We start from the raw sequence: 24,514 nt of genomic DNA on the forward strand, positions 1-24,514 counted from the left end.
TTTATAAAAGATGAGCCTTTTCAACAGTTACTACAATTCTTTGAGAGACAATTATTAGCTTCTGGTTTCCTTTATATCAAATAGCAACAAATACCACAAATGCCACAGGAGGGCTGTGTAGAAAGTAGCCCAAATCTTCTAACTCCCAATCCAGGATTCTTTTCACAGCCCTATTCAATAAATACTTTTCTAACTAAATTGATATGTTTCTAGGAGAAACTTTCAGGATTAATGGCAAATGTTTAACTTGACCACTATTGTTCCTGGTGGCTTTAATTGTTAGGGCAAATATCCTAATTAGGACACTTACAATTCAAATATGGCTGGAAGAGATTAGGTAGATAAAAATTTAAATACAAATAGTAGAAACTACTAAATTGGATGTAACAGAGACTAAGTGCAAATTAAATTCAGATGCATTCAATAGAACATTGCTTCAGATTAGTGTGGTAAAGAAAGGTTTCTGCTAGTGCTGAAATTGATACCGGGTCTGGTAGATTGATCTGTATTCTGATTAGTAAACTAAAAGCGGTTATGTAAAGCAAATGTTTCCAGGTTAATCAATACATTAGTTTAGCTGAAAAAGGGTCTGTGTACAAATCGGATTGAAGGAAATAAAATTAGAGAACTAAGTCAAGGTCCAATGGTGGAGGAACTTTTCTTAGAGCTCTGAGCAGTTCTGCACAATCAATGCACTAGTTTTACAGAATCATTTCGAGTTTCATGAAACTTTCAAGCAACAGATAATTCAACCTTTACACAAACACTGTAAGAAAACAGAAAAGAGAACCCATTTATTTTATGAGGCAACCTTGATCACAAAACCAGTAAACATATAATAAAGAAAAATTATAGGCCATTATTTCCTCATAAACAAATTTAAACATAACTGTAAATAGAAAACACCAAATAATCCTCAATTATTAGAATTAACTGGAGTTTGGGCAAGGTTGCAGGGTAAAATCTATACGCAAGAATCAATAATTCTACACAGTAGATAATGCAATTTATGAAAACATCACACAATAAAAATTAAGTAGAAATAAATTTAATGCACAATATACAAGACCTGAAATTATAAAACTACAGAAAAAAGTTAGAGTTCTAAATAAATTGAGTAACATAATGTTCACTGATAGAAGGTTCAATATCCTAAATATCAGTTATTCCTAAATTAAACTAGAAATTCAGTGAAATTTCAGTTGAAATTCCAATAGCAGATTCTAGAATTTCTATTTAAGAAAAGCAAGGAACCAAGAATAGCTAACAGCTCTCTTGAGGAACAAGGAAGATAACTGTCATTCTCACCCAACCACTAAAGAGGAGAATCACTAACACAGAATCTAAGTACAGAGAGACAAATACAACAATGAAACAAAGAACTCAGTTACACACCAGTAGACATACAGAAATCAATATATTGATAGAACTAGAATTGCAAACTCTTGGAGAAAGGATGAGTTTTCAAGGAGTGCTGGGACAGTTGTATAATGTTAGTAAAAACATCAAATTGAATCCCTACCTCACAGCATACAAATTAATTTCAAGTAAGTTAAGGATTTAAAAGGCTCCAACTTTAAAATTTGTAGAGAAAAATATAGAAGAATATAATCAAGGCCTTGAAGCAAATGAAGAATTACTTAAAAATCACTAATCATAAAAAGGAAAGACTAACAAATGTTGCTATATTAAAATTAAGAATTCCTATTAACCAAAAGATATCAAAGACAAGCTGAGGTATATATCTGTAATAGGCCTAACAGACTAAGGATTAACATTCAGAATAAATAAAATTGTGCATACAAATAGAAAAAGACAACTCAACTGAAAAACAGGCAAAAGACACAAACAGGCATTTCACAGAAGAAACAAAACACACAAAAGACTAGTAAAGGTATGAAAAAAAATTAAGCACCCCATCAATGATCAGGGGAGCACTAATCAGAAAAAGAACATGATACCATTTCATATACCATCCCTTAGCAAAAATTTACAAGTGGGACAATATTATCCATTAAAGGGGATACAGAATAAAGAAGACTGTTGGTGGGAATGCACATTGGTACTCTGTACTTTGGCAAACAACTTAGCATTATCAAGAAAAGCTGAAAATGCACATACTCTATCATAAAGCAATTTCACTCAGGTATATATGCTGAACTGTTTTCTTTCTTCCCTTTAAAAAATGATATGGCCTGAGTCTCTACACATGTCCCACAACCCACTACTGAGTTGTAACCCACACCTCATTCTGCAGTTTGAAAAATCACTGCTCCAGAGTTGCTCCTCTCAAAACTTTTTGTCTCTGAACCCCTTTACAAACAAGAATTTAGTAAAAAGAATAGCACTGTTTTACATTTTTGCAAATCTCTTTAATATTTGGCTTGAAAAAAGGACGCTAGATTCTCCTATCCGTCTTTGAATTCACTCTTTGTTATGTTGTTTTGGCTAACGTTTATGATGACAATCTAGTCTCCCACAAACATGTGGTTGGATACAGAAGGATCCTGTAGACTCCTTGAGGGTCTGAGATCCCCCCCCCCAAAGGTCTTTAGACCACACTTAAAAAACTACATTCTGGAGGAAGTTTTGCCATGCAGAGCATATAATGATGATCACAACAGGATTGTTTACAGTATCTGGCAAACAAATGAACAACAAAACCCCCAAAACTCATCAAGACACTATACTTTATGGAAGTATAAATGACGCTCTGCCATTTACTAGCTAGCTTAACCTGACTTAACCTCTCTGTGCCTTGTTTTGCTCATTTGAAAATGGAAATACTAACACCAGCCTCATAAGGTTATTCTGAAGTTTAAATGAGTTAATATATAAAAAGCACCTCAAAAAATGCCTGCCATTTAGTACTACGTAAGTATTATATACTATTTATAATCTTAAAGTATGGTAATGAGTGGGTGTGGGAGGTCGAGGAGGGAAGCAGGAATAAGATGCAGAAAGAAGCATGAAGGTATTCATTTTATTATCCTCAAAAATATATCTTACACGTATTTAATGTTATAAAAACTACGATATATTCATAAAAATTCTTAAGGGAAATTAATATGGACCTACTACTGTGCAGCCTGGTTGAAAGGCCTGGGTAAATGTTAGAGAGATGAATTAGGAGATTAGTTTATTAACTTAAGTCCAAAGTGACATAAGGGTGTTCACCACTGTTACTGGGAAAATATTAAAAGGCTAACATGAAAGACATTCTTTTGTTTCAACACTATGCTGCCTGTACTTTCATTATTAATTTCACGATGCCCAATCATAGTTGTTTTTCTGCTCTCTCCACTATTGAGTTGATACATAGCAATCACTCAATAAACAAATGTTACCTGCTGTTGCTACACTTCTTGGGGCTGTGCAGTGAAAGAATACTTAAAAAGACCAACTGAAACATATGGCCTATGTCCATGTTGTTCATATTTGAAATGTACATCGCAGATGTTTCCTACAGACTATGTAATTTGTGAATCTACTTGTTAAAAATCCTTACCTCTTCAGAACCACAGATGCATGTGAAAAAAGAAAAAAAAAAATCCATGCATGGTAAAAGAGCCTCCATATACATAACTAGACCCATGCTGGATTTATCAGTGTTGACTACATATGAGTTGTTGATGTTCACAACACTGAAATCTGAATGAGTAGCCTTCTGAGTTTGTGTTGTAGTTTTAAAGTCTTTTTATGTTATGTTATGATCAGCTGTTTGTTAACCTAAATGCTTCTTTAATTCTGTTAGAAATGGCAACCCTATTTCTGATAGGTCATTTAAGCAAGGTCGTTGCTTATGCACCTAGAAACCAACAAAATTTAGTCATTTTTGTTTTGAGATAGTAGCTTCTGAATTAGACATTTTGATGTAGCATTAAGAAAGTTGTTATACTTTGATCTGTAAATGATCCTAGATATTCTTAGTGTACTCTTGATATTTAGTATCCATTTAAATCTGAGTTTAGCACATAAAAAAATGTTTTCCTATTGAACATTCTTTGGGATTTCTGTCAAGGCTATATCACAAGGCCTAAAGGTTAACTAGGTGGCCATGGCATAGCTCAATTCAACACTTGTAAGAATATTTTTTGTTCAGCGTCCAAGAGCTAAGTTTTGAGAGCACTGAAAAGCCCTCATCTCCCAAGTTTAATTATATCTTCCGTATAATCTCATCCACATATTGACACTTCTAATAGTTCCTCTTTTACCTTACCTTTTACTGACCTAATTCCTGAATAAACTGCAAACTCTTCATTCGTTATTTTTCCTTAATCTCTCCAGACCTCTCTACAAACATGTTACTCCTACTCTGCTGAAACCACATGATAATTCTGGCCTCATTATCAAATTCTAATAGCCATAGAAACCTGAAACTGTGGAAAAGTGTGACTTCCCCAAGGTAACTCAGCTCTTGGCATTCCCTAAAATCTTTCCCCCTTAGCTTCAATGAAATTACCATGATATTCTCCTGATGTCTTCCCACACTATTCCTCTCTTTAATGTTTTCACTTACTTTTCCAATTCATCTCGCCTAACTCCACGTCTGTATTACCTCTGCTCATTCTACATTATCTCAAAATTCTAGAAAGTACCCATCGTCTTAGCACATATCCCAAAATGCCGACGGTGACTTTTTCCCCTTCCTATCCTATTCTTGTGACAAGCAATTACCAGTCCTTCAACCAGCAGCTAGATCCATCTTCCCTTCTAGTAAGATTGCTAATCACTCTTCCCTAGATTATTTCAGCATTGGGCACTTATCAAACCATACTGTGCAATCATCATCCAATTACACGTAGTTTCTCTTCAGTGCTTTTCTCCTTCAGAGCAGGGTTTTTATTCTACTCAACTGAGTAAATTTTAAAGCTGAACACTAGGCCAGCCACTGAGCATTTGCTAACTGGACACAAAACGGGTCCAATTTCAGCTTTGTCACATTTCCAATCACTTTCCAATGCGGAGGTTCCCAAAACACTAAGCGTTCGACACTCCAAGTCGAATAATACCAATAACTATCTGGCGACCCTTGTAAAGGCAAAAATAATATTTAACATCAGTTCCTCCTGCCACCTCTTCAAAACGGCATTTCCACGTTGCAGTCCTGGTAACACGGTGGGACGCGGGAAGCGCGCGCTGTGGCTAGGAGAATCAACCAACACAGTCAATGAGAGAATGGGAGAAGAGGAACTGCAGGCAAAAGAAATAGCATAAGCAACGACTGGAATGAGCTTAAGAGACTGCGGACTACTTAACAGCTGTCTATTAGACTGGCGCACCTACCTGGTCTCGGCGAGTTTCCAAGAGGGGCCGTTAGACCCACGTGACCAAAGAAGGTATGTTTTCGCAGGCCACGGAGTGGGCTCAGTCGTCCCAGCCAAGCTCTAGCAGTGTCCGGCAACCTGGGCTGCTAGGCCGAAAAGTGAACGAAGGATGGGGAATAGAAACGTGCCAGGCCCGTTTCACTAGAAGCCAGAGGGTGCAGCCTCGACGGAGGAGCAGTGGAAACCTGGGCAGCGCGGGGCGCACTAAGCGCCCGCCGCCGTCTTTCAGAATGAGGTCAGAAGAAGCTGGACCGAGAGCGCCCGGGAGCGTGAGGAAATGCGAAAAGGCGCAAGGAACGACCTGGAACCCTTTCGAACGCCAACCGCTTCTTACCGAGAACTGAGAAACAGAAGCCGCAGAGACCGACGCTGCCGCCATCTTCCTGCCTGCCCAGCAAGTCTCCACAGCTCTGAGAGATCCGGGTTCTTGTGCTCTTCTTCAAGATTCGAGAGCCGCCCACCAGGGGCGACCCAAAGCTGAACCCCTGATGGACAGGGCGGAGGTGCTGGTGCCGCCCCTAGAAGACCCTGCCACACACCCCCACCGGGACGCCCACGCTCACAGCGCACACGGAAAGGGCAACACGTCCTAACGGACGTCTTCAATAGCCAATCAAAAAAGCGGACGTCTTCCTGGTGTCGGAGAGAATCCGCCTCTTCCCTCGGTGACGTCACAAGGTAGCGCGTAGCTGAAACCGCCGGTGGCAGGTAACGCCGCGGACTACCAGGAGGCTCTGAGGGGCTGCTACGAAAGGGAGGGCCTACTCGAGGAGGAAAAGTGGGCAAGGGGTTGTTGTCGCCAGCGGCAACTGAATGGAATTTCTGGAATAGAATAAAAGCGAATGCGAGATTTAAACACTTCATCGGTTTCCTTGGGTTATACGCTGAAGACAGCGTTAGACTTGGGGACGCCTATCCGTACGAAGTACTTACCTCTTGGCCAATAACAAACAGGGTTAGGAGGGGCTTAAAGCTTTGGTCCAATAGAAACCTAGGGAGAAAGTAGCGGTAGAGAGCAAATCTTTCGCCGACATTTGCCCAATTGGATTAGGGCACTGTCACTGAGACCGGCTGCTAGAAATAGCCGCGACCAGGACCTTTGGGCGGGGCGGGTTTAAAAGGGATTTCGCGCGCTGAGAGCATTGGGCTGTTATTGGCCAGTGACTTCCTCCCTTTGTGGGAACTCCTTGCGTAGCCGGGGTTAAGAGTTGGGAGGAGCGGCCGAGTGACGTAGTATCCGCCGTAGCCAATCAGGGGTGGAGAAGGGAGGCCGAGAAGGAAGCGGATCCGCGACCGCGCAGCTAAACCGCATCGAACTGTCCGCTTCGTCTCCCTCCGCCGTTATCGGGGCCTAAGCGGGAGCGGCTAGGACGGCGTCACTGGGTGGGCTGGGGCGGAAGTGGAGGCGGAGGGAGACGGCGGTGGCCTCCGCGGGGCCTTGGGCTCTCGCGGCGAGGCCCTGGTGGGCGCGAGGTCGGGGGAGGGGGAGGAGGAGGAGGAGCCCGCGGCCCGGGCGGCGGTGACGGCGACGCCCGAGTTGCCTGTAGGGCTCCGCCTCGGAGCGGGCGGCGGCGGCGGAGGAGGAGACTGAGCAGGATGGCGGCCTCGGCCCTGTACGCCTGCACCAAGTGTACCCAGCGCTATCCCTTCGAGGAGCTCTCCCAGGGCCAGCAGCTTTGCAAGGTCCGTGGGCTCCGGGCGGGCGGGGTTTCCTTTGCTGTAGCCCAAGGGGGCTGGGTGTCCGCCGCACTGCAGCCCCGCTCTCTTCGCCGGTGCCTCGGGGGCTGGGGAGTCCGGAGCCCCAATCTCCCCATCCGGGGACCCCTTTTTCTGAAGGCCTGGGCATTAACTGAGAAAGGCCCTGAGAAGGAGACAGCATCCTGCCCTCCTCCAGGCGGCCCAGGAGGGGGCCGGGCCCCAGTAGCGTCCGGGGGTCTCACGGGTGGGGCTGAAGCAGCCACCTGTCTGTGTCGCAGAGAGGCTGGGGTGGAGATGTTTTCATCTCGGTTTTCTGCCTGGTCTGTCCTCTCCTTCCACCAGGAGGCAGGGGACGGTTTTTGCACTTTCTTGCTAGGAACCTGAAGCCGCAAAGCTGATGGCATCCTCCTTCCCTGTCCAGGAAAGCGAAGCGACTGGTTTGGGAACAGAATGCTCTATGATTTGGAGCTCCTCCCATCCCATTAAAGCCGGGATGCTGTCTGTGAGCAACGGTGTAAAATAATAAGTAGTTTCACATTTAACCAATCCTTGAACTCGGCCCTGACAGCTTTCTTCATTTATCTGTAATTAATAAATTACCACATCTGAGACAAAGACACCTATTCCTTTCCTAAGAAATTATATGTGATCGGCTACTTAATATGATAAATCACCCAATTGTTTACGTTGTGGGCCAGATTTTATTGATGTTTTAGACGTTTAACTAGGTTGGGTAATCATTTCCTACCAGAAAAGTGAGATTTGGGACTTTGAGATAGATACTGACTAATGTGTTGTCTTATTACAGGAATGTCGGATTGCTCATCCTATTGTAAAGTGTACTTACTGCAGATCAGAATTTCAACAAGAGAGGTTTGTATACTGAACAGTTTTTGATTGTTAAAGATGAAGTGTTGTCTGTAAGGAATAGTTGGGGGTTGTAATCCCATATTTGTAATAAAGGATTTTTAAAAAATGGTTTAGTCTTTTGAGTTTTAAGTTGTAAGCTTTTTATACGTATATGGTGGGAGAGAAAATGTTGACAAAAGAACAGTGGTTATTTTACAACTAGACTTGAGTTTACACATGAGGAAGTAAAGAATAAATTATTGCTTGGAAAATGTACAGCCTTACTAATGAAAGTGCAAATATGAGGGTACTTCATAAAGTTCGTGGAAAAGGTTAGAATTAAAAGATAATACGAATGTTTCCATGAACTTTTTGAGGGATCCTTGTATAATTAGTGTTAAGCTATAAAAACCTGGTAAAACATTAACGGACCCGAGGAAAGATCTATACTGTTACCAATTGCTTTCCAAGGATGGAATCTAGTAACTTCTTACCAGTGGAAGAACGCATGCTTTTTTTTTTTTAGCTCTTGATTCCACTTTGAGGGCACCCTCAAGAAAGTAGCCTAAGATAAGAACAAACATTTTTATTAGTAGGTGTGTGCGTGATAATGGAGAATGACCAAGTGACAGGTTAGGTAGGCACTGATGTGTAATGCTGTGCATTAATAGTGGCAAGTGTGAAGGTTTGGGACCTAGATAGGAAACATTAGGATTTTTTGTTTTGTTTCCTTAAAAAAAAAAAAAAAAGTACTATAAAAATGTATAAAAACGTTTGTCTTAAGTTAATAGATGAGAAATAAATTCAGGTAAAACAACCCTAAAAATATCCTTATATTTATATATTTTTAAAAAATTCTTTGTATTAGAGAGTAAGTTTTAAGTACTGCAAGTTCATTTACTTCAGCATTGAGTTTATTATCTCAGAAAGCTATGTAAATGTGATCATCTGTATATAATTTCCTTTTCAGCAAAACTAACACAATTTGTAAGAAGTGTGCTCAAAATGTGAAGCAATTTGGGACGGTAAGTATTTCTTATATCTTCATGTGATTGTTACTGGTCTGTTAGTGTTGGTCACAGAGATGAGCCTTTAACAAACATGTATTTCAGTGTTCTTAAATATTTCAACATACTAAAATATTCCATGAAAGAAATTTTCTGTAGACAGTCTGGGAAGGTGGCAACATTTAAAACAGATTATGTGCATATTTTATATGTATTAAATTTCAACATGAAATTTGTGAAGCTGTTCTTTAAAGACTCAAATATAGCAAACGACTGGTTATGGAGAACCTACTCATCCATAAAGTTTGTGTAATCAAACTTTCCCCCCTTCAGAACCTCAAGCTATTTTTAAACAGCAGCACAATTCAAGTATTTATTTACAGATGTCATGACATTACCTTAGTACAGGTTGTCTTACATGTGTGAGTATATTACAGTAATTATTGTTATATTATACTGATATTATGTATTATTGGTCAAAGTGTTGACTTTAAAGCTCTATATGACCCCGAATTTCCTTTGGAATATCAAAGAAAATCAAGGTATGTTTGTATAGTTTATGTTCAGTATGCTTGTGCCAATTTTTTTAACATTGAAAACTCAACTGTAGTATATATTTTTGCATCATCTGTACATTTATGTATGATGAAAACTTAATGTTTTTTGAACAAATGTTACAGTAATTAAGCTAACCAGGATATTAAGTTAGTTCATTCCCCCAAATCTGTATACATGAGACTTTTCTATATATGTGTACCTTTATTTTTATTCTTTGAGGTCTTTTTCATGTGTAGCTTATATATTACATAACAAACTATGCAAGTCGTAAATATATTTCTCATGTTTTTACTGTGTAAATATTTTAATACAGTAACAGTGAGTTTCCTAACTGTAGAAATAAATATTAGTTGAATGAATAGAAAAATGGTAAATGTTATGGAATGTGACAGGATGACATACTTGATAGAAAACTAATTTTTTATCCATTAATTCTCTTACTTAATCCCAGAAATGTGTATGTAACATTGGGTATATTTTATGCAGCAAATATTTAATATTTAATATTTTAAAATGTCCGTTAAAGAAAACGTATACCTGTTTTTCAGCCCAAGCCTTGTCAGTACTGTAACATAATCGCAGCATTTATTGGTACCAAGTGTCAGCGTTGCACAAATTCAGAAAAAAAGTATGGACCACCTCAGACCTGTGAACAGTGCAAACAACAATGTGCTTTTGATCGGAAGGAGGAAGGAAGGAGAAAGGTGTGTTTTATTTATGTTATGACATCTCTGGAAATTAAAGAGACTGCCAAACAAGTTGGAAATTATTATAATTAATACACTGCTGAGACCCATTCTTTGGGTCTCTGAAAGCAAGTAGTAAGATGAAAGTTCAGCAATAGTTTTCTCCTTGTTTGCATCGTATGTAGATCCATGTTGATCAATTAGGATTACTATAATTTAAAAAAATATTTTGTGATGGCTATTTTGTACTATTTGGTTATCCCCTATTTAGTTTGGGAGACTTACTAATTGCTGTTTAATAAGTCCTTTCACCTACTTAACCATTTTCCTGGTTACTTGAAGTTGCTGGTGTGAAAAAATACCTGATGGCACATTATCACTTAAAATTCAAAATTAGTCTTGTGCCTTTTGATATGGTCTCATATTTGAAACCGTTGTTTTTCTTTACCTACAGTGACTTAATAAGTATGTGTGTGCATGTGGCATTCCTCTGCTGATCAGGATTCACACAGGCCTCCTGTTGTCTATCAGTATCAGTTGATTTGGAGGATGACTGTCTTTGAGGGGCTCCCCCAGGTCCCCACACAGCAGTTATGTACCCTAGTTGTAAGACATGTCCCTCCAACAATTTTTGTGTGAACAAACAGAAGACAGAAACTTGGTTTAATTTTTTATACATTTAATCTGAATTTTGGAAAGAAGTTGCTTTTCCTCCTCCTTGACGTACAGTTGGTTTTCATTATTTGTGGTAGTTATGTTCTATAAAGTTGCCACAAGCTCTGAATTAGTAAATACTGAATTGTTGCCTCTAAGGGAAATAGGGGATTAGGTTCCTGCCTCTAGTCAAAATATGTTGGTCAGTTGATCAATACATAACCTTATTTTGGGTGTATTTCTGTTTAAAGACAACATACTTAGTATATATTGATTAATTGAAATCATGGCCAACAGCACTAACGATGCCAGAATGAAGCTTACCTAACACGTGTTATTTTTTCATTAAGGCACATCACAGCCTTCTTGAGCATAGGAATACTATACAGTACTTAAGCACTTGTATTTGGGACTATTTTAAACATTGAAATCACCAACGAAAAACACAAAAACTTGAAAAACATGGCATTAAATAGACCATGAAAAGGATACTTGTTTACAGTATGAGAGCTAAAAACAGGAAGGCAGAGCATCACTTTGTTCCACCTCAGCTGGGATCATGCTATTGGGTGACACAAATTTATTGCTGCTCTGTGCATGTTTGCAAATAACCACAAAAGCGGCGCTATATTAATTTTGGGGTTACAGATAAATTTTAATAGGCAAATTTGCAAATACAAAATCTGCAAATAATGAGAATCGATTGTAAAGGTCATTTAGGCAGTCCTGCTTTCCTATAAATTCATAATATTTACTGTAGTGGGAAGTACTTTTATCATTTTAGTAATTACACAGTGATTTAAGAATTCAGACTAGATTTCTTGGAAGTATGTCATCAATTTATACTTACTTTCCAGGAATAAGAAAAAGGGTAACATGTCTCTCTCTCTCCAAATTAAAAATGGCTCAAACCTAATGGGAGTCCATACATCATCTTCACCAGTTTTATACTCCTCCAAATAAGCATTTTCACAAATTTCCTAAAAGTCTGATTTTATTTTCCATTTTGCAGATCTGTGAATGCATGGCTGCGTGCATGTGCGTATGAATGTGTGAAATACAGCTGGAAGTTGGGCAGTTTATCTTAACTGGTTTCACTTACAGCCAGTGTATGGGTGCATTTAATCTAATACAAATATTTTCTTAAAAGGTTGATGGGAAATTGTTATGCTGGCTCTGTACTTTATCATACAAGAGAGTTTTACAGAAGACAAAAGAACAAAGGAAGAACCTGGGATCTTCACATTCAAATTCATCATCTTCATCTCTTACTGAGAAAGACCAGCATCATTCAAAACATCATCACCACCATCATCACCATCACCATCGTCACAGCAGTAGCCATCACAAGTAAGCACTTTGAAATTGTGTTCTAAAATCCTCTCTTTCATCTTAATGCCATATATTGTTATTTATTTCTTACAAATGTTGCTTGTGCTGGTCTAGTTTCCATTGTAAATGGTAAACTTCTTTAGTGTCTAAGGTTATGTCCCCAGTTTATTCAGTGTATAAAATTACACATATGGAATGTGTTTAGGTGTTTACCATAGTAAAAGATAGGACATTTAGGAAATCTATAAAGTTATGATCATATCATGAAGTCAAAATACAGGTACATCAGAATTAATACTTCAATGATTTAAGTTAACAAAGGCGACAATATTTTTCTTGTTTAAATGATTGTTAGGATTTTACTTATAAAAATCGTGTTTACCTTAGTTGTCATTAATCTGTTTTAGTAAAACCAAATTTAAACCAGTGACTGGAAATGTACATTTACTCTGTTTGGAGAGCAGATTGTAACACTGTCATTTGTGACGTGATAGAAACATTCTTAATCTTGGAGGTTCCCAAGTGTGAGAAACATTATCTTTAACTAGTGGTACTTTACTGTTTGTTAAAACACATAGGCAAGAACCCTATTCAAATATACCAAACTCCTTGATTCTTTAAGTGGCTTGGTGGGGGGTGGAGTTAACCCTTTATGTGTGCAGTATAAAACGTTTTTTAAATGTGATTTTAATCTTCATGGAAAAATCAAGAACATTAAAACATAAATTCCTATAAGCACACAAATTAAAATGGAAAAAATAGGGACATAATACATATACCCATTTTCAGAATGATTTATTATTTTTTCCTAAATTTCTCTATGAGTCTTTAAAGTTACAGGTAGTTAATAAAACATAATTCCATTTACAGAAAACTGATGCCTACCACGTTTTGGAACACATAACGGTATTTTTGGAAAATAATATAGTTCTATCTAATTAGTAAGGTTTAATTCTAAACTGTATATAGGCACCTAGTAGATTATGAGGTTTTGTTGTGGCTCTGATGTTCATTTTTAACACGTTGTGCTTTCTAGGTATGATAGTGGGAGACTGCAATGCATTGACTTCTAATCTGGCTATTTTGAAGAAATCTTGTGGTTTTTATATCACAGTACCCAGGGAGCAAAGAACACATAAATCTTCCTTGTTTTTGCTTCTTGCTTTACGAAAAAATATAACAAAATAACTGTATACCATAGTAACATATGTCAGACCTATTCTTAAGACTGCCAAAATGTCTCCTTCCCCTGTCCTTTACTGATAAATTTACCTTAACATGATGTGGAAAGACAAAATCAGAGTATATTTGTAAACATCAAATTATGTGACCTAATTTTTTGAAAGAATGTAATGTTTCCCTTTTTCAGAAGTAAAGGGAAGAGTTTATCAGTGATTTTCAATTTTTTTTCCCCTTTTGATTACTTAAGAAATACAAATATTAGTTTGTTTTTGATGAACAGGCAACCAGTTTGTAGGTTGTAGAATCTGTCTTCAGTTCAGTATATTAGAACTAATATGAGGAGCATGCATATTTTGGTAGATGATGATTGGCAGGGATGGTGGTGGCAAAGAGTGGTACTAGGGTTAATCTGGATCCCGGAATGGACAACCCTCAGAAGTCTAAGATAGGAATTTCAAGGGTTTTTGATAAATGATTATTAATATGATTGTTCTCCCTTTTAGGTCTGGTTAGTGCTTTTAATTCATGTGTGATTATATGGCTTGTTAATGCTTATAATGAAATTTATTAAAGAAACAAAAGGGTAACTGAATTCCTCAATAGGGTTGCCATTCATTGTCACAAGTAAAGAATAACTCAGGTTGATAGGATTACAGCTACTGTTTCCCCAGCTTGATATTTATCTATAGCTGATTCTTAAGGACATGATTTGTTTCCTATTTTTGCTTAAAAAGCTTCTACAGCTAAAACAATGGTAAATTTTGCACACACACAGACAAATATATCTACATATATCTATTTTGAATGAGGATACTTCAGAAAGTTTGTGGGAAAATAGAATTAAAAGATAATACAAATTTTTCCATGAACTTTTAAAAATATACTCATAAATACTGGGATGGTACTAAGTGCTTTTGCATATATAACTCATTTAATGCTCATATCCCTATAAGATATGTATTATACCCATTTTACAGATGAGGGAACTGATGCTCAGGGATTTTAAGTAACTTGCCCAAGATCACACAGCCCAGGTCTGACATCTCTTAAATTGTACAAATATGTGGTATCTGGTTCATAGGAGATGCTCTACACATGTTGAGTGAATAAACTAAGCGTTAGTGAAGGATTGACTGATGTGCAAATATAGGAGAAAAAAATGTAGGATTCATAGTGAATTATAAAATGGTTATTAGTGTTAAGGCAAAATGGAAAAGAAATCATCTTGTAGTATTAATTATAAGTAAGAGTAAAATCATTTGTTTACTGTGGAATTTCCCGGTATTTTCAGCATGACTTCTCCAGACTACTGACTAAAGAGAGCTCTGACTTTAGAGAGTATTATTAGGAAAGCTAGGAAGAAATCAAAGAAATTAAGATACTTCCTTGTTCAACTTGACACACTATTGTGAGCAAATTTAGCTACTCGTAAAGAAGTCTCTATTTAGTATTATTAGGAAACCGTTAACTTTAAAGACACAGATTTTCTGCTGAAATGGTAAGGGTAGCCGAAGTATAATGACTTTATAATTATAGAACCCTGTAGTAGTTTTCATGCTTATATACACCAGCCCTCAGTATGATATTAAATTGAATTAAGGAGATCCTGATAAAAAAGAAAATTTATTTTCTATTATCATACCTTTCTTAAAGAACTTAAGTTGGCTAGTAGTGACTTGATTAGAATATATATCATTGGAATGTGATTTATTCAATATATATTAGCTTAGTCTGAAAACTTCAATAAATTTGCGCTTTTCTGAACAAAAGATTATAAACGATTTGATTCTTTTGAGAAAGAATACTGGTAAATGTATATGTATTAAATAAATGTTGTTATTGGATGTCATTTATATATTTTTCAGAATCAGCAATCTAAGTCCAGAACAAGAGCAGGGACTGTGGAAACAGAGGTAAATACATTAACATGTTTTCTGAAATATTTTGAAAGGTATTTTTATAAATGCGATATCCCTTCTATTTTGTTACTTAGGCTTTAAAAAAATCAATCATGTTTAGTAATATTTTGAGGGAAGAAGAATAACTTATCAATTAGTATGTCTGCCCTTTTTCCTCTAATTATTATTAATGTTTGGTTTCAGCCATAAATCCTCTTCAGCAATTCAGAATGAGACTCCAAAGAAAAAGCCCAAATTGGAATCTAAGCCATCTAATGGAGATAGGTAAAAATGAATTCCTTTAGTGTTGTAAAAATTCAACTTAGTTGAATAGTTATGGTTGGTTGCTAGGTATTATTAGATAAATAGAAACGTATCTTCTACATTGATGACTTCGAGTCACATAGAAGAGTAAACATAATCAGTTTTTAAAAATTTAACTTAATTTTGGCAATAAGAAAGTGGCACTGAAGTATGTTGTTCTATTTGGGGAGTAAATTTGGGTTTTGAAAAAAAAATCTGAGTAGAGAACATTTTCTTTATCTTAATCTTCAAAGAAACACAAATCTAATTGTGATATTTTAAATTGACCTGCTTAGAAAATGTTTTTAGATTTAAAATATTATGTGTGACTTTGTTTTAGTTCATTAGCCAAAAGTTTGCTGATGTTACTGTACAAATTGGCTGCCTATTGCTTTACACTAGAAGTATTGACCCCCTAAAAGCTAATACTGAATTATATTTCTGCAGGTGTATGTAATGTGTGCCATTAGTAAGGTAATTTGCCAGTTGCATCCATTTCTGTCAGGTACATATTTTTTTGCATTAGCCTTAAGGATGTTTGTGGAATTGTCTAATTTATGCAATTTGAACACCTGCTAATTTTCCTTCTACTTCATTTAACTGTGCTTTGCTTTTTTCTTTTTTAGTAGCTCTATAAATCAGTCAGCAGATAGTGGGGGAACAGACAATTTTGTCCTTATAAGTCAACTGAAAGAAGAAGTGATGTCACTTAAGCGTCTCTTACAGCAAAGAGACCAGACCATTTTAGAAAAAGATAAAAAGGTAAGAACATGGTTCAGTGACCCTGGTAAGATTTACATCTTGACTCTTGCTTGATAATTACAAATTATCTAGTATCTTAATAATTTAAAAATGAGATATAAATAGAATGTTGTGTAAATTCTTGTGATTTGAGAAAGTACTTGAATATAGCCTTTGATCATGAATTTGTATCAATCCAGATCAAATAACTGATGAAAAGTAATGGTTTGGGAATTTCCTGTGTAGTAGTTAATGATTAGCAACAGATGTCTAAGATCACTTTGTAGGAAGTAAGTGTACTTATTGTAACTTTGTTTATTAGTTAAGAGGAATATCAAATATGTTATCCATTTATTGAACAGAGGAATGTTAACAATTATAGCCAGATTTAAGGTTTTCTTACGCTATGAAATCAGTATAGCCTAAAAATGGTCAGGCATGGAGCAAGAAACACGAGTTTTGAAGTATTTAGCCATAGCGGGGTTAAAATCCCATTTGTAATACATTCTGTGTGACATTGTGCAGAGTGCTTTCACTTTGGCAGGCCTCAATTTTCTCATTTTGAAAATGGGAGCGTTAATACTATCTCATAGGATGATTATGATGATTAAATTAAAATGGAAAGTATTTACTGCAGCTCCTGGCATGTATGTTTAAGTGCTCATAGGTGCTGTTACTTATGTTTATCTTTGAGGGTAGAACCTAAATTTGTACTTGCTTTATTGTCCCCAACAATGTAGTTTGACCTATATCAAAACAGTATGCAAGAGAAAAACATTAAAAACAATTCTTTTAAAATTATGAACAAGACATGATTATAAATATGTATATCCATATGGATCTCTGAGTATCCATAGTAGGTTTGAGTCTGAGCTGGCTGTACTTCTGGCATTCTACTTTTGATACGTTTTCCCACACCTTGATGGTGGACTTAAATTATTTTAATACATTTGTTCCTTTGAGCAAATTCAGGATATGAAAATTAGGATTGACATAAAAGATAAAAAATAGGATAGTTGTGGGTATCTTTTTCTTATGGTTGTTTTTGATTAACAGCATTTTTTAAATTTATAAGCTTTTATGGAAATTTTTTCCATGCACAGAATTTCAGAGACAGTTCTATCGCACAAAGCCAGGTGTATCTGCATTAACTTTGAGAAACAGTGAATAAAATGCTAAGTTTACTGCAAAATATCAGTGATTCCAAAACCAAGTAGTAATAAGCTGTGGAATATTGATTATTTTTTAGATTTTTTTTTTCTTTCTAGCATGACTGTTCTTTGTTAGTGCATTTAGTTGTTTTTTGCTTTTGTTAGTGTCCCTTTTTAAAAAAAAAAACAAAAAAACGGGCATTGAAATTAGCAGTGTTCTAAGGAAAATAATAATTATAAGCCTAAAATAGCAACACGTTTTCACCTTTTCCTTGTAAGTCTAAGACAACCAAGTGATTTCTCTGAATTTATTTCACAAACGGTTATTCAGTGTCTTCGAGAACCAGACATTGTACTGGATCATGAGAATAGAAAGACGTATAAATGAGACTTATCTTTGAGAGGTTCATAGTCTGGAGGCAACACACGGTGTAGTGAATAGAATAATTATGTTAGCTGATCTGGTTTGAATTGGCATTTCAGAACAGGAATTCATTTGTAATATAGAAGATGGAGAGAGAGAATTTAGTTAATCTTTGCATTTGACAAAGTAAAAGCTTTTATTCAGAAAGATAAGAATGTATGACATCATGCCTTCCTTTCTCTTTTTCTGTATGTCTTTCAATTTACTAGCTACTGAGTAATTACAAAAAGAATGTGCATACCTATAAAGCTGACATAAGAAAAAAGATTTAACAATAACCTGAAGCTGCTTCTGCATGGTTCTGATTAATGAAATCACATAATAACTTATTTTTTAGTTTGAAGTCATGAGATATTGTACTTTTGTGCGTGTTGTTTATATTTATGAAAAAAACGTCACATAGCCTTCTTTGCTTCCTAAAACCACTGATTTTTTTTCTTATATTTGTCTTATTTAGCCCAGGTTTTATAGTAACCACCTTTCCCATTTCATCCTATGTTAGTTATATTTCTGTGCTTTGTCCTCATTTTTTACCTCAAGTGTTAGGTGGTGGCGTGTACATAATCCTGGACATAAACTTAAAAATAAAAGCAGTACAGCTCTTGATTGATAAGGCATTCCTCTTAATATAAGGGTACTTGAGAAAGTTTGTGAAAAAATAGAATTAAAAGGTAATATGAATCTTCGCATGAACTTTTTGAAGTGCCCTGATATTTGCCCAGTGTGAAATTTTTTTCTTTTTATTATTGAAATATTATTTTAACCTGAAATCAGTTTAAATATTTACTTTTATATTAATGTGAAGTACATTTGCATTGAAGCATTTCCCAAGGTATTAGCCATTAAACTTTCCTGTTGGCATACCAGTTGCCAAATTCTGTGTCCAGTAAAGTCACCCTTAAAAAAACCCAATAAGGCAACATCTCAAAAGTTTTACTGATGGTCAGATATCATCTTAACATTAAATTACACTACAGTAAAGCAAATAGAATTCATCATTTTACATAACAAATTCTAGGTAAGTTGTAAAACTCAGGAAACTGCTATTAACATCTTCCACTTTTATAATGAAGTGTGGGTTTATTGTGAAGAATATTTAAAATGATCTGTGTTTGTGTATGTGAACATATATAAAATATACTATGTATAATTTTTTTTTAATCTTTCAGTTAACTGAACTAAAGGCAGACTTTCAGTACCAAGAGTCAAATTTGAGAACAAAAATGAACAGTATGGAAAAAGCTCACAAAGAAACAGTGGAACAACTTCAGGTGAATGACATTATTTATATAACATGTTAGGCAAGGAGGGCTAAACTTGGTTAAAAGCATCTTTTGACTTAAATTGGTGTGCCTGTTCTGTGCATATTAGGTGCATTTTAAGTTGTGACTGTGACTTTGTAATAGTTTTTAACCCTGATCCCATTAAAAGTTATTTGAAAAAGTTTTTATTTGAAATCACTCGAAAGATGACTTGGTGTATTAATCCTAAATACTTTTGCCTAAACTTCAAATGGAGTTTTCAGAGGAGGAGATCATTGGAGTATGTTCAGTTGACCAAAAGCAAAAATTTAAAACAACAGATTCGTGAAACTAAGGTGAAAATAAGGTCTTTAATGGCAATCATTCTTCCTATTTCCCTCTAGATAATAAGAAGGAAGGTGGGTGTATAAAACCAATTGTCAGGGACTGGCCGGTTAGCCCACTTGGTTAGAGCATGGTGCTGATTTAAGGTCAAGGATCCCCCCATTGGCAGTCATCGAAAAATAAATAAAACCAATTATCAGGGACCTTGAGTGGAGATGATTTATGCTGCCTTCAATGATGCAGGCAAGAGAGCTTACTTAACCTGTGTACTGTGATTTGGAAAGTGCCAGATAGAGTTCTGCTAAATGCCAGTAGCTAGTGATCCATTGCAAAGTGTATTAAGCAGGGTTTAAATATACAGAACAATGGATGGCGAAGTCAAGAGTCACATAGTAACAAAGAAGATGGTACCTGATGTCTGGCATGCAGAGATGGTGAACATCCAACAAGGATACAGATTATTCCCTTATTAAAGCTTGTTCTTAGCACCTACGTTTCATAAATTTGGAAATCAGACCACACTAAATTAATTATGCATTCTCTCCAATTTATACATTCTGACATTTGTAGAATTAATCTTTGAATGAGGGTTTTTAAGGTTAAGAAGTTTTAAGTCTTAAAAGCATAGATTATGCCAGCATTCAGACTTCAGACTTGATGGGAGAATACAGCTTCAGAAGAATGGAATTAATACTGCCCCCCCCCCTTTTTTTTAACATTGTAACATCAAGGGATATTTGCTATTCCTATCTTTTGGTTTTGTATTATTCACACTTTTTTTGCAAGTAGCTTAAATTGAGTAGGATTTAGGAACTTACTGAAATTCAGGGTACGGTTTGCCTGGTTTTAACTTTGATCTTACTGTTACAAAGAATTTTGAAGAGAACCTCACGTAGAACTTGGGACATTGTAGGCATTCAAATAATTTGTTGAGAGAGAGGTGATTTATGGAAATACCTGTATGCTCTCTGTCCTGAGAGATTGCTCATATCATGTCAGGCTTGTACATTAATTACTGTTTTTCATCCACCAGCAAGTATTATTTTTAGTTTGATATTCTTATTTTTCTTATTCAGTTATTAATGCTGAATGATTACCTGTAACAAAATCTTCCGCCTGATGGTTTCCGATGTAATGTGATATAATCAAAACTCTGGAATAGATCCAGAGTGAATCAACAGAATAACTGTGAGTGGTACTTAAATATGATTTAACTTAGGACTTCCCACTGTTCAAAACAGTAGTTTATTTTCTGTTTTGTGTTGTTTTTTTTTTAATCTTAGCTGCAAGCGTGGAGGACCTGACTTCAGTTTAGCCTGATTAGTATCTTAAGCCCACCTCTTCTTGGGTGGTAGCTGAAGTTTCATATAATACAAAAGTAACTGATATTTATAGAGAAGTAGGACATTTTCAACACGATTTTATATATGCTGTCTTATTTGCTCCTTAAAATTACTCTGAGTTATGTGGTATGCCCATTTTATAGATGAAACTGTGGTCAAACAATTAGTGAATAGTGACACAGAAACCTACATCTTCTGACTTAGGTTTAATTGCACTTTCCCCTGTTCTGCACTGGCTCCCACCACCTCAGGTTACTCAAGCTTTCCATTTCATCCTTGTTATCAGAGCACTTTCCTGTATCTTTTGTGTTATTGCTGGAGACATTCTGTCACAGTTAAGTGCCATTTTTTTACCCCACTCCCTTTAGCAGCCAGTGTACTAGTAGGATTCTCTACTGAGGTGAGTAAACATAGTTAACTATTTTTCTTATCTTTGTGATAAGGAGTTGAACCCTTTAACACAAAATTTATCTGGCTCTAACAGCTCTTAAAACTTTTTAACTATCAAACTGAGGAATAAGCACTATACATTGCAAAAAAAAAAAAAAAGTCTAAAACACTCCCCCAAGACCCTCCAAATCATCTAAAATACTAAGAATACCAAATAAAAATTCTGCCGTTTGTTTAGTTAGGCAAGAGGCTAAAAGGGAAAAGAGTACTAACATTTGATTGCCTGCTATGTACCAGTCACTGTGTTAGGCTAAGTGTTTTATATATTTGATTAAATATTGATCTTTCAACTCATTTTGAGTGGGGTGGTGGAGTTTCTGTTTTACAAATGAAAAAATATACTTTAGGTTACATAGCAGGTAAGTGGCAAAGCCAGGATATAAAGCAGGATCTGTGTAATTCTTAATAAAGATATTCTTTAGGCCAACATTTCTAAACCTGCTTAAGAGTTTTTAAATGATTTGATTGATTTTTGCAGGGTGCATAATAAGTAATTTTAGGATAAAAAATTTAAGTGTGAATATATTTAAATATGGCATTATAAAATTTATTTTTAATGTGCTTAAATTAGAATAAGACATATTCTAATATACTTAAATTAGAGTAAGATGTGTCCATTTAACAACTGATATGCTGTTTATTTTCTTACATAATTCATCAACAAATAAATACATTAGTGATGTGGTTAGGAAACTAAATATATAAATGCAGATTGAAAATTAGCTACTAAAGCGTTAAATGGAAAAACTGCTTTTAAGACCTTATGTTTGAGTTCTTGGGTTTTGTACATAGAATATGAAAATTATAAATTGATTGGTTTTATTTAGGAGTTTACTTTTTAATCATTTGATATGCCCGCATAAACATTTTTTTTATATAAATATAAATTTCAGATCTGGTGGAAGTCTCTGAGGCAAATTTATAGACATAGATTTTTATGCCCTTATTTGTATTTTAAAATTTCTTTTTTTAAAATTTCCTATTTCTAGCCAGGGGTTTTTCATAATTAAATAATATATAGGTAACAATTAAAGAAAAATTTTAAACTACCACATTGACTAGAACTGGGTAGCTGAGCAATAAATCAATTGATTGAGTGTGCTACTTGATTCTCCCTGACAGGCGTATAAACTCATTTTATTTGTCCTCCCATCTTCTCAAACTGTTTAGATTTAAAGGGAAAATTCTCTTTAATTCTTGATGGCTTTCTAAATTTGCAATTGGTATTGTATTTCGAATTAAAATTCTTCATTACCATCTTATTTAGTAACACTTGAATAGGGAAACCCTGTAATCATGCAACCAAGCATAAAAAATGATTTCATTTGCACATATAAGACAGTATTGAGAATACTGGCATTTTGGAGGTCATAGGATAATTAGGAAAAATTTGATTGGAGAAGGGTGGGGAAATGGAAATACAAAGTCTAGCAAAGGTTTGTGTTCAAGAAACCACTTTAAGGTGGCAAACAGAGAAGGCAGGGTGTTATCTGACCATACAAAAGCTAAAATTAGAGTAGAAATTGAAGCACGAGGCTAAAAAAGTCTGTCTAGGTAATAAAAAAATCTTGAAACCTGTTATCATTCTCCCAGTTTTGGCTCAGAAACTTCAAAAGTGCTTGATTTGTATAAATGGGGGATCCATATATATACATTATATTATTACTATAAGTTTCCACAGTTGAGAGACTGCATAGGGTGTCAAAGGCAGTCAAAATACGGAAGTATTTACTGCAGATCTCTACTTATCCATTCCTCCTCACTAAATGGTAATGATAGTCATAGCACCTTGGCTCCAGGATAATTGTCTTTGTCACTGATGGATGAGACATTTGCTAATGAGTGCAATTCAGTTCAGAACTTTGTCAAAGTGAAATTTTCAATCTTTGTTTAAAAAAAAAATTTAGGTTTTCATGAAATTGAAAACAGTGATGATGTGGAACTGCTCAAATCACACCAAAGCCAGTGCCAAATAATTAAATGGCAATTAAAGGAACAAAAATAAGATCAGAAAGGGTGGTTCTGATGGGTGCTTAAGAAAGTGAATAGTTAAGAGAGTGCCTTTGGCAATTCTTAATGCTTTTGCAAAAACAACTTTTTATGCTTGTTCTACAAAAAGCTAATAAACATCAAATGAAAGACTTCAGACAGCTTGCCAAGAAATATTCCTCCCAAATCAACACTTGATTCATTCTTTGATCTTATTAATTATAAAATACATCTTATTTTCATAGTTTTCATGTTTTTAGGATAAAGGGGCAAACATTTTTTCCCTATTTAAAATTTGGACCTTCTTTTAAATGGATTCATTTTGTTGCCTTTTTTGTAACCAATTATATCTTTGAACAGTTATGTTTATATTGATATTTATAAGGAGGGCTGATAAACCAATTTAGAAATTTCCTTCTACCTGTCCAGCCTTAAAGAGATGAACCTAAATATGCCAACTCTTTCATTTAATCTATTAGCGTTTCAATGAAATCTTTTGTTATATAAATGAAAAGAATAGCACTAAATGAGTAGTATTCTTCAGCCTGACTCTTAATAGTATTTTAAACATTTTTAATCTCAAATGTTTTTGTTTCCTACAGGCCAAAAACAGAGAACTGCTCAAACAGGTTGCGGCATTGTCAAAGGGTAAAAAGTTCGACAGAAGTGGAAGCATCTTAACATCTCCTTGAGAAAGTAGTTACTTGTTTAGTGTTTCTGCTTCCAATGTAAATTTTGGGGAAAAAAAATTCTGTGAAGCCCTTTCTTAAATTCTGTGTAGTGGAAAAAATATTTTTGCACGCCTAACAAATTGGCGTGTCTCCTGTTCACTTTTGTAATGATACACAGCATTTTTTAAGTTGTGGAACATTGAAATAAACTTCAACTGGTTTGAAGTAACTTTTTAATTATTTGTATCCAGGAACTTTTTTGCCAGCAATAGTATTAAACAGTTGTAAAGGAGTGCATGAGTAGTGCTCTTTATAAAATGCAACATGCAATAATAATAGAATAGGTATGATCTCAAGAAGTCAAAGCAGCAGGGTTTTTTGTTTTGGTTTATGTTTTACACTATACTAATTTCAGATAAACAGTTTTCAACTTAGAAATACAAAAACTTTTTAACAAGGAAAATGGTAAACACTGGTTTTGGGAGGGAATTGTGTTTTTACTTTGCATCAACAAGAATTTAGGAGAGAATTAAATGGTGCTTTTGTTAAATGAACTTCAGAGTATATGTAAATACGTTTTTAAAAGTTATGTCATTAGCATTAGTAACCTAGCATTTTCATTGTTGCTATAGGAATTAATGTTTATTGTACAGTATTCAAGGTAA

The 24,514-nt window shown here is 35.5% G+C and overlaps 2 protein-coding genes across 3 annotated transcripts in view; one reads left to right on the top strand and one right to left on the bottom strand.

Moving 5' to 3' along the window:
• The window catches only part of CEP57 (centrosomal protein 57), a 35,094-nt gene extending 29,208 nt beyond the window's left edge, over window positions 1–5,886 (bottom strand). For both annotated transcript variants that reach the window (XM_063093504.1, XM_063093503.1), the window contains exon 1: window positions 5,662–5,886. In XM_063093504.1, coding sequence (XP_062949574.1) covers window positions 5,662–5,706 — 45 coding nt within the window. In that variant the 5' untranslated portion in view covers window positions 5,707–5,886. The remainder of the gene's footprint in view (window positions 1–5,661) is intronic.
• A 958-nt stretch (window positions 5,887–6,844) lies between these two features.
• On the top strand, window positions 6,845–24,020 carry FAM76B (family with sequence similarity 76 member B). The gene is made up of 10 exons (XM_063094275.1): window positions 6,845–7,010; window positions 7,834–7,898; window positions 8,845–8,899; window positions 9,988–10,143; window positions 11,930–12,129; window positions 15,159–15,206; window positions 15,396–15,476; window positions 16,121–16,256; window positions 18,980–19,081; window positions 23,781–24,020. Exons 1-10 carry the CDS (start codon window positions 6,924–6,926, stop codon window positions 23,868–23,870), a joined length of 1,020 nt encoding a protein of 339 aa, XP_062950345.1. The 5' UTR covers window positions 6,845–6,923; the 3' UTR covers window positions 23,871–24,020.
• Window positions 24,021–24,514: the final 494 nt, after the last annotated feature.

Source organism: Cynocephalus volans, chromosome 4, assembly GCF_027409185.1.
Source record: "Cynocephalus volans isolate mCynVol1 chromosome 4, mCynVol1.pri, whole genome shotgun sequence".
NCBI lineage: Eukaryota > Metazoa > Chordata > Mammalia > Dermoptera > Cynocephalidae > Cynocephalus > Cynocephalus volans.

Excerpts from the sequence above, each read along its gene's own strand:
- FAM76B (XM_063094275.1), top strand. The coding sequence starts at position 6,924 with ATGGCGGCCTCGGCCCTGTACGCCTGCACCAAGTGTACCCAGCGCTAT. Across the intron at positions 15,477-16,120 it reads AAGCCATCTAATGGAGATAG|TAGCTCTATAAATCAGTCAG; the intron begins GTAAAAATGAAT and ends TTTCTTTTTTAG. Across the intron at positions 16,257-18,979 it reads TTTTAGAAAAAGATAAAAAG|TTAACTGAACTAAAGGCAGA; the intron begins GTAAGAACATGG and ends TTAATCTTTCAG.